At 46.9% G+C, this 10,945-nt stretch overlaps 1 protein-coding gene across 1 annotated transcript; it reads left to right on the top strand.

The window, feature by feature from the left end:
• Positions 1-491: 491 nt before the first annotated feature.
• CELA3B (chymotrypsin-like elastase family, member 3B) lies at positions 492-10,447 on the top strand. Its single transcript, XM_006862337.1, has 8 exons — positions 492-531; positions 3,583-3,668; positions 5,610-5,707; positions 5,809-5,943; positions 7,162-7,298; positions 7,653-7,795; positions 9,135-9,287; positions 10,430-10,447. The coding sequence occupies exons 1-8, from the start codon at positions 492-494 to the stop codon at positions 10,445-10,447; spliced, it is 810 nt and encodes a 269-aa protein (XP_006862399.1).
• The last annotated feature ends 498 nt before the right edge of the window (positions 10,448-10,945 follow it).

Raw genomic sequence — 10,945 nt, 5'->3', positions numbered from 1 at the left:
CCTTGAGGTTAGCAACCCGACTCGTAACCACTATACGACCAGGACTCCTTCAATCTTTCTAGCAGGTACTAACATCAATCCTATATTAGAGACAAGAAACCCAAAACTCAGGTTGAGCCATATGTTTAAGGTCACAGAGACCGGAGGTGGCAGAGCCAGGATTTGAACCCAGGTCTAACTGGTGTGAGCTCATGTTCCTTCCTGGAAGAGGGTGGCTTGTTCTGATGCGAACTTTCCTTCCCTCTCCCCTGTTATCAGCTGGCCATTCAATGCCACCTGCGCAGTTGCACGTTGGAGGAGATTTTGAGACCTTCCATTGGCTGTCATTCTTCCACCTGCAGTGGGCAGTGGTCATGGCCTTGGACTAGGGAGACCTGGTGTTCCACCACCTGTTCCAGGAATGGGGCCCAGTACAGTCCTTCCCACGCACTTCTTTCCCTTTATTAAAGCCCCAGGTTCCGCTCTACCTTCCTATCAGCTCCAAACTCACCATGCTGCGACTGCTAAGTTCCCTCCTGTTTGTGGCGCTTGGTAAGACCTCAGCTTGTTTCTGTGTTTCTTGTTCTATGATGGGCTAAGAGTCCTTGAAATCTACCGCTAACTCTGTGCCCCATTGCACCTAACATCTGGTTACATGGGATGGAGTCTCCGCATGTATATGGGGCAGAATGGTGAGGACTCTCCGTCCAGCACTGGAGCAGGAGAATGGAAGAGAAGTAATGGGTGGACTGACTCAGGAGAAAGAATGGGAGCTTCAAAGAGCTACAGGGATGGGCACTAACCAAAGTCTAGTGGTTAGGCTGCTTGGGTTGAAATTTCTACTCCTATGCTTAGCACTTGGTGAGGCCAGTGAGCCGCTGAAGGCAGGCCACGTGGGACCGGGTCTGGAGTGCCAAGGTTTTTTTGGAGTCCTGGTGTGACGCTGCAAAGTTGGTTTGAATTGTAAGATCGGTTGTGCAAGCTCACCAGCTGTTCCTTGGAAACTCTATGCACGGGTTGCTATGGATCAGAAACAAGTATGAACTGTGGCACTTAACAACAACAATAACAACATGCTTAGCACTCAACTCTTCTCTCATGCTCTTCCACCTTGGGGACTAGCCTTTTCCTGGTCCCTCTGTTATATATTACATTATAGACCAGGGCACCTCCTCCAAGCAGCTTTCTTTAGTTGATGTACTGACCGCATGGGGGCTATTGTTGTTGTTGTTGTTGTTAAGTGCCATCAAGTTGGTTCTAACTCATAGTGACCCTGTTTAGGGTTTCCAAGGAGCAGCTGGTGGGTTTGAACTGCCGACCTTGTGGTTCACTGTCTAGTGCTGATCCTACAGTGCCACACCAGAAGTCTATAAAACTGTTCTTCAAATGAGAAAATATTGAAAACACCTGTCTTCCATTTGGTTGTTGTTACTGTCACCATAACTCACACGCCTTCCTACTAGATCAGAATGATCAGATTTGTCACTAAGTCCAATTGCCTTTGTTGGGCAATCCCTGTACAATTCTGTTAGGTATTCTGATGATAAGAGGTAATGTTTATTGAGTGCCTACTAGGCACAGTGCTCAGTTTTTCTTGCATTATTTATTATCTCATGTAATACCCTGAACAACCCCCAGTAGTCAGTACTATTGTTATCCCCATTATACAGACGGGGAAACTGAAAATGACCCTCGTAAAGGTAAAGTAGCTCATTCTAGAATGAGAGGCCATCTTGGATATCTAGTGTTGCTGTAACAGAACTGTAACAATTAAATGACTTTAATAATCAGAAACTTGTTTTCTCATAGTTTAGGAGGCTACAAATCTCCAAAGTCAGGATTCTGGTTCTATGTTGGCTTTTTCTCTGTGAGCTCTGCAGAGAGTCCTTGTCACTATGAGATTCTGCTCCTGGGTGATCATCATGTGTCTGGGCATCTCTCTTCCCCCAGATCTGCTTGCTCCTTTTATCTCCTGTAAGAGTTTGACTCAATACATGCCCTGTACTAATCCTGCCTCATTAACTTAACAGAAAACTCTTTCTCAATTGGGAATATAACCACAGGCATAGGGGTTAGGATTTATGACACATGCCTGGTATGATGCTGTAAACTAATGTTCTGGACTGCAAGGTTGGTTTGAACTACAAAGTTGGCAGTTGAAGCTCACCAATTGCTCCTCGGAAACCCTATACAGGGTCGCTGTGGGTCGGAACCAACTTGACGGCACTTAACAACAACAACAAATATTTTGGGGGACACAATTAATCCATAATAGAGACACAGGAACTCCAAAGCCTCCACTTTTATAACAATAACCAGAGGAGTGTCTGCCCCCCGACCATGGATCTCCTCTCATAACAGAAGGTACAGAATCCTTGTTATTGCTGTTAAGTGCCATTGAGTCAGTTCCAACCCACAGTGACCCTGTATAGGGTTTCCAAGGAGCAGCTGGTGAGCTTGAACTGTTGACCTTGAGGTTCAAACTGACTTTGCAGTCCAGCGCATTAATCCACAGTGCCACACCAGGACTATTATTATTGATTTTAATAATAGAATAATATGTAATAAATAGAGTTATAAATTGCCTAAATATAATATTTCTTAGACTATATGAATGTTGTTGTTAAGTGTGGTGTCGGTTCCAACTCATTGCAACCCTGTATAGGATTTCTGAGAAGCAGTTGGTGGGGTTGAACCACCAATCTTGCAGCTAGCAGTCTAGTGCTTATCCTACAGCACCACAACAAATTTTTTTTCTGTAAAACCTTTCTACCTTGAATTAAAACAGTATTAGCAACTGAGTGGAAGCTTTTGTTTTTCCCTCCTTCTTCTCCTTTAATTACTACTTCACTCTCAAAAAAAGTGGTTGAAATAAGTTGACAAATATTAATTGCCACAATATTGTAACTAAAACACCAGAAAATGTAATACAATCAGCAACTACAAAACTACCAGCAGCTACAAAAACAAAAGCTGAAATTACGAGGTTTGAAACGCCATTGTAATTAGGTAACAATGACAGTTCTGACCTGAGCCCTTGAGAAGGTTCAAAAAGTAAATCTGCATAGTTTTAGCCTTGTAAATATGAGGGGGCTTTAAAAAGTTTGTGGAAACATTCCATTATTTTTTCATTCCATTTTTTCCCACAAACTTTTTGAAGCCCCCTCATATATTAGTGCATGTAAGCTGGATTTTTTTTTTTAAATGCTTTTGTTGCTATATTTAACTACAGGAATATTTTTATTAAAAAAATTTTTTTCTGCTGAAACATTGCACAACAGTTTTCTAGACAGGCCTGTGGGTGCCAGCGACTCTGACAAAGTCTTTAGTGACTCTACTGACAGTACCTGTCATTTCTCAAGGATGACCCTGTTCTAAGAGAACCAACTCCTTCCGTCCTCCCATTGAAGGCCACATGTTTCTCTACTACCCTGGACCACCGGGACTGAAAACCCCTGCTCTGCTCAGCCCACTGCTTAGATGTGGCCCCTGAAGTCCAGAATGGGGAGCAAACTTGACAGAACCCCACAGTTTGTGGACCTAGGCATTCTCTTTTGTTTTCGGGGCTTCCTGACTGACTGACACCCCCATTCTCCCCTCTAGCCTCAGGCTGCGGCAGACCAGTCTACCACCCCACCACACGCGTGGTCAATGGTGTGGACGCAGTGCCCTACAGCTGGCCCTGGCAGGTAAGAGCTATGCCCACTCTGGTCATTCCCACCATGGAGTTACTTTGGGGATGAAGCATTATTATGACATCTACTGTTTGCCTTCCAATTCCCACTTCAGCTTCTAGAGGCCAGCAATCCTTGGGGCAATCTGATTCACGTGGGGTGTTGCCTATTCATTCTACAAGCTTCACTGGCCTGATGGCAGTTTAAATGTGGCATCTGAGGGGAGGGTAATGCTGAACTCAGCTCAAGAGCTGGTGCACTAATGGTGGAATCTCAGACATAGTGTTTAGGGAGTAAGAATTTGAGGCATCCATTTCTGGAGCCCTCAAATTATACAGCAGGGCTGTGAAGTCTAAGGAGCAATGAAGCAGGTAAAGGACTTTTAGAGATTAGGGGAAGGAGGTTCAAGGAGTCCTGGTGATGCAATAGCTAAGTGATTGTCTGCTAAGCAGAAGGTTGATGGTTCGAATCCACCAGTGGCTTCACAGGAGAAAAGAACTGAAAATCTGCTTCTGTGATGGTCTCTGTTGTTGTTAAGTGCTGTTGAATTGATTCCAACTTATAGCGATCCTCTAGCTCTGGTAGCGTAGTGGTTACAAATTGGGCTGCAAACCTTAAGGTCAGCAGTTCGATACTACCAGCCGCTCCGCGGGAGAAAGATGAGGCTTTCTACTCCCGTAAAGATTTACACCCTCGGAAATCCTGTACAGGGTCGCTATGGGTCAGAACCGACTCGACGGCACTTAACAACAACAACAACAACAACACAGGGTTTCTGAGGAGTGACTGGTGGGCTTGAACCACCAAGGGGCAGTTATATTCTGTCCTATAGGGTCACTATGAGCAGAAAACAACTCAAGGGCATGCTACAACCAAGAGAGGTCCAGAGGGACTTGTCTGCTGCATTGTCCTATGCAGTTGTCACTAAATACATGTGGCTCTTTAAATTTAAATAAGCTAAAATTAAAGGGGCTCTGGTAGCGTAGTGGTTATGAATTGGGCTGCTAAGCTCATGGTCAGCAGTTCAAAACTAACAGCCATTCCACGGAAGAATGATGAGGTTTTCTGCTCCTGTAAAGATTTACAGCCTCTGAAACCCTGTACAGGGTCACTATGAGTCGGAACCGACTCCACGGCACATAACAACAACAACAACAAAAATTAAATAACATTAAAAATCCAATTCCTTGGTTGCACTTGTCACATTTCAAATGCCCAATAGCCACATGCGGCTGGCTAGTGGCTACTGTATTGGATAGCACAGAGAGACAACATCTCCATCATCACAGAAAGTTCTATTGGACAGCACTGGTCTAGAGCAGGGGTCAGCAAACTTTTTATGTAAAGAGCCAGAGAGTATAAATATTTTTATTTTGTGGGTCAGGTGATATTTATAACAATTCAAATCTGTCATTGCAGTGCAAAAGCAATCAGAGACAATATGTAAATGTATGAATGTGTTTATGTTCCAATAAATCTTTCTGCACAAAAGCAGACCATGGAATAGATTTGACCCATGAGCTAGAGTTTGCTGACCTGTGACCTGGAGGGAGCTTTAAAAATGAGAATGTGTAGAAAACCAGGAACAAGGCACAGGACTTGGGAGGGTTGTGTTTCAGAGAGCCAAGAAGCCTTTTGAGATCTGGGCTTCAGGAGAACAGAGGGCTTGGCTTGAAGGAAAGGGGGTACTACAGGACTCTCAGAGACAGAAGTGTGGGGATGCCCAAGGGCATAGAGCATGTTGGGGTCCCCAGAAAGATGACAGGGGCTAGGGATCCCTTGTTCCCAGTGGAAAAGTGACAGGGCCGTCCTGAACACTTGTGCAAGTTGGACACTGCAGGCTTCTAGGGACTGTCACTGTTTTCTGTGCAACGGGTACCCACTAGTGTACAACTTACACTGCCATTGGTAGTGTGGGCTCCAGGCCATTCAAAGCCCTCCCTCTTCGGCCACCAGATCTCTCTGCAGTATGAGAAGGAAGGAGCATACTACCACACCTGTGGGGGCAGTCTCATCGCCCCCGACTGGGTCATGACTGCGGGCCACTGCGTCTCGTAAGTTCTCTTATATACCCCTGTCACAGGCTTGGGCAGTGGTAACTAGGGGAGGGGAAAGAGACTGATCAATCCCAGACTGACCCCACCTTTACCTGCAGGAGCTCCATGACCTACCAGGTGGTGCTGGGTGAGTACGACCGAGCAGAGAAGGAAGGCGCTGAGCAGGTGATCCCTATCAATGCTGGAGACCTGTTTGTGCACCCACTCTGGAACCCCAACTGTGTGGCCTGTGGGTGAGTGGTTCTCAGTCCTGAGACCCAGGGTCTCAACTCATTCCTCTGCAAGCAGAGACAGGTCTGAGAAGACACCCACCAGCCCATGCCAGGTTCCACACACTAGCGTTAGAAGGGCAAGAGTCTTAGGACCATCCATGTTAGAGGGACAGTAGGACTCAGAAAGGGGCAGGAGCTCCTCCAAGGCCACATCCAAATCCTAGGGCTTCTGGCAGTCAACAGAATTCCTCCAGTGCTTTCTGGGTTCTCAGTACCATGGGCAAAGCAGCACTGAGAATCAGGCTAAGGCACTATCTGGCTGTGTGGTCTGGACAAGTCACTGCCCTTCGCTGGGTCTCAGTTTTATCACCTGTGTCAAAGGGTGACCAGAAAGCTGCACTTCCTGGGTGATTGCACTTCCTGGGTCAAGAGGCAATCTCTGGATAAGATCGCTAAAGCCGAGCTGCTGCTCAAACATATACAAAACTGTGTGTCTTTGTGGCTCAGTGTTTTTCTGATGAGAAAGTCAGAGAAGGGTACAGAACCCTCAAAGTGCAGCACAAGAGGGAGGAGCAATAAGGACTGAAATCTAGCCCATCTTACTGGCCTCCTAGGATGAGCAGAGGGAGAAACAGAACCCAAGTGAAATAACCTGAGTGACAAGGGGGATGAAGCTTTAGAGAAGTAGTGCTCAGAGCCTGGTCCCCAGCTAGCAGGTACAGCTGTTGTTGTTGTTGTTGTTAAGTGCTGTAGAGTTGATTCCAACACATAGTGACCTTATGTATGGGGTTTCCAAGAAGCAGCTGGTGTGCTTGAACCACCGACCTTGCAGTTCAAATGACTTTGCAGTCTGACGCATAACTCACAGCACCATAGCAGGATCCATACCCGCAGGGAATTTGCCAGAAATTCAAATTCTCCGGCCTTAGCTCAGAATCATTGGATCACCAGCTCTGGGGAGGGGCCCAGCCACCTGTACAAATGCCCTTCGTGTGATTCTTAATGCAAGTAAAGTATGAGGGCCAAGAAGCTGAGGACGACTGTAAAGGCCATGGGTTGTCGTGGGAGGACTGACCACAAGAGCTTCCAAAAGTTGCTCAGCCTTGTGGATGGATGGGATTTGGTGGGAAAGGGGATAGTGGGGGCTTCCCAGGGGTAAACGTGGTTGGAGCAAAGGCTGAAGGTGGGACTGGGTCTGGTGGGGGGCCAGGCGCCCTGTGACTCTTCTTTCTTTCCCAGAAATGATATTGCCCTCATCAAGCTGTCACGGAGCGCCCAGCTGGGAGATAAAGTCCAGCTCGCCTGCCTCCCTCCTGCTGGTGACATCCTGCCCAATGAGGCCCCTTGTTACATCAGCGGCTGGGGCCGCCTCACTAGTACGTGCTGATCCCTGCCACAGGGACAGCGAGCAGGAAGACAGGGCTAGGGGATGGGGGCAAGCACAGGACCAGACCTTGCACCGTTCTCCTGTTCTGCCCCTAGCTACAGTCTCTCCCATCTACCCAGCCGCTTTCGATTGAACATTTTTTGGTGTGCTGGAAGTCTCTGGGTGGTGCAAAGGGTCACGTGCTCCAGGTGTGTGTGGGGGGGGTGTTGTGGTGGAGGAGGCAGGCAGGCCTACATAACCTGGTGGGAGGAGCGTTATCGTTAGGCCGGAAGAGTCACCTGCCTTGGGTTCATGCCCCAACTCACCCCAATGATGTCCCACTCACTGCTTCCTGTCCCCACAGCTGGCGGACCGCTCCCAGACAAGCTGCAGCAGGCCCTGCTGCCCGTGGTGGACTATGAGCACTGCTCCAAGTGGGATTGGTGGGGCAGCACTTTGAAGCAGTCCATGGTGTGCGCTGGTGGGGACATCCGCTCTGGCTGCAATGTGAGTCCGCTCTTTTCCGCATTCTTAGCAGGGTGTCCAGGGTCCTGGGAAACTTCTGCCATCTGCCAGCAGGGGGAGGTAGAATCTTGCCTACTGTCTTATTCAACTTCAGATCACATAGGACTTGGAAGAAATTGGGATAGTCCAGGGAAAGTATGCTGACCCCAAGAGCTTAGTGTCCTAACTGGGTCACTGATGTGACCTGGGGCAAGTCACTGTCCCTCTCTGGTCCTCAGACTTTCCCATTATAAAGGATCCTGACACCACGACTTCTGAAACCACCTTCAGCTCTATGGTTTTGAAGTTACAGTTAAACATTAAAGATACTGTCAATATATTATGAGTACAAGCAATACAAAGATAAGTACTGGACTGTAAACCACAAGGTCTGTGGTTCGAGCCCACCAGCCAATCCTCGAGAGAAAGATGAGACTTTCTGCTCTTTGTTGTTGTTGTTGTTAAGTGCCTTCGAGTCGGTTCCGACCCATAGCGACCCTGTACAGGGTTTCCAAGGGTGTAAATCCTTACGGGAGTAGAAAGCCTCATCTTTCTCCCGCGGAGCGGCTGGTAGTTTCGAACTGCTGACCTTAAGGTTCTGCTCTTGTTGTTGTTGTTGTTATGTGCCATCGAGTCGGTTCCGACCCATAGCGACCCTGTATAGGGTTTCCGAGGGTGTAAATCTTTACGGGAGTAGAAAGCCTCATCTTTCTCCCGCGGATCACCTGGTAGTTTCGAACCGCTGACCTTAAGGTTCGCAGCCCGATTCGTAACCACTACGCTACCAGAGCTCCTCTTACAGAGATTTAAAAACCTCAGAAACCCTATACAGGGTTGCTCTGAGTCAGAACCAACTCAACAGCACTTAACAACAACAAGCAATAATGAGCCCTGAACTGAAAGGTTGGTGGTTCAAGCTCAGCAGCCACCTCTTAAGAGAAAGATGTGACAGTATGCTTGTGTAAAGATTTACAGTTTTGGAAACTATAGAGCAATTCTACTCTGTCTTACAGGCTTGCTATGATTGGAAATGGATTGAACAGCAACGGGGTTTTGTTTTTGGGTTTTTTGGTTTTATGAACAATAATAATAATTAATTGTGCTAATAATAGCAACTCCCATTTACTGTGTGCATCCTCTGTCTTGGCACTGTGCCAAGGTCCTTTGCTTCATTCTCACAAGATCCTGTAAGACCTATATTGTTATCACCTATCAGAAATGAGCAAACCGAAGCTCCAAGAACTCTAATCATATAGAGGGTTCTCAAAATTCCCAAAGTTGGAAACCAATTCCTTAAACCTCACACCCAACTTATCTCCTCACACATGTCTGACTGTTGCAGGGTGACTCCGGAGGACCCCTCAACTGCCCTGCTGCAGATGGCAGCTGGCAGGTCCATGGTGTGACCAGCTTCGTTTCTGCTTTTGGCTGCAACACCCGCAAGAAGCCCACAGTATTCACCCGAGTGTCAGCCTTCAACAGCTGGATCGAGGAGGTGAGTAGATGAGCAAGTGGGAGGGCTCTGGGGTTCGGACTCTGCAGAGATATGCAAGGACAGTGGGTGAGGAACATAGATCCTGGACGCTCAGTGGGTGCAGGGGCAGCAGTGTGGCACCCTGGACTTTGATGAAGGAGTCTGGGTCGTATAATGATGAAGCATTTGGCTACTATCTGGAAGGCCAGTGCTTCAAGCCTACCAACTGCTCTGAGGGAAAAAAAGGCCTCACATCTACTCTTGTAATGATTTCAGCCTAGAAAACCCTATGGGACAGTTAGACTCTGCTATAGGGGCAATATGAATCAGAAGCAACTCAGCGGCAATGGTTTGGGACCTTGAAGCCTTCTGGGAAAACTATGAGCAGCTGCTGAAAAAAATGTGTTTCAATGAGTGTGTGAAGTGCCTCCCCTGGCCTGGGTGGGTTCTTTCTTGGCATGAGAGAGGTGTCAATCAAAGTATAAGCAATGCGAATGAAGAGTGGGGAGCATTGTGGTGGGCAGACAAGCACCAATGGGAGGGCAGGCCTCGGTTGGGGGGTGGTGGTCAGGGAGGACTCAGATGCTCATGCTAACACTCACAGTCCCCATTTACACACATTTCAGTATGTGTCAGCCACTGCGATGAGCAACTCTGATCATGGTTTCACCGACCCAAGAACCCTCAGCAGCTGTGTCTTTTTTCAGCAGTGAATACAATCAAACGCATTTTTTTACAAAAAGATAATATTGTCCACCTTACCAAAACTGTACTGAGCCAAAGAGAAGACATGAGACATAGTGACTTCTAATAAGCACTTTTTAAGCACTTTTTTTGTTTTTCTCTTTGAATATGTGTAGTAGTAACTTTCTGATAGCCAAATTGGACATTCTCATGATGAGAAATTCACTTAGAAAATAGTATTTTTGGAACAAAAAAGCAAGACCAGAAAAAGGATTTCCTAATTCTGACCATAAGTTACGAGGTAAATATTATTACCTTTATTTAACAGATAAGGAAACTGAGATTCAGAGAAACCAAGTCACTGTACCAGGGTCACATAGCTAATACATGACATGGGTGGGAAGTGAATGATCCCAGGTCCATTTGGCTCCTCACTACATGGTAATAACCTATTTGGTTTTTCTCCATCTGTCTTCCAGACTATGGCAAGCCACTAGAACCAGAAGCTGATGTTGGTGCAGATTCATGCCCTTCTAAAAGAATAAAGGCCTCTCAGAAAGTTCTGTCTTATGTCATTCTTTCCTCATTGGCTCACCTCTTCAAATCCTAGATCTGATATGTAGAAACAATATGAGATTCAACTTTATTGTTTGAGATGAGAAAAAAATGAGTCTAGAGCAAGGAAGAGAGTTGCTTTAGGCCCTAAAGTTTAGGGTGACCAGTCATCTCAGTTTGCCCAGAACTGGGGGTGGTTCCCTGGAGCCCTGGTGGTGCAGCGGTTAACTGCTCTGTGGTTCGAACCCATCAGCCACTCTTCAGGAACAGTTCTCCTCTGTAAAGATGACAGCCTTGTAACAGAGGCAGTTCTACTCTGTCTAATAGGGTCACTGAGTCAGAATGGATGACAGCAGAGCGGTTTGGGCATTGGGGGAAAGGTTCCCAGGATCAGAGGGGTGTCTAATGTATGCCGGGTATAGCACTAAGTGAGAGGTCCA

The sequence above is a fragment of the Chrysochloris asiatica genome, unplaced genomic scaffold (assembly GCF_000296735.1).
Source record: "Chrysochloris asiatica unplaced genomic scaffold, ChrAsi1.0 scaffold00047, whole genome shotgun sequence".
NCBI lineage: Eukaryota > Metazoa > Chordata > Mammalia > Afrosoricida > Chrysochloridae > Chrysochloris > Chrysochloris asiatica.
Note: the sequence above shows the minus strand (reverse complement) of the source record. Positions and strands in the feature narration are given on the sequence as shown.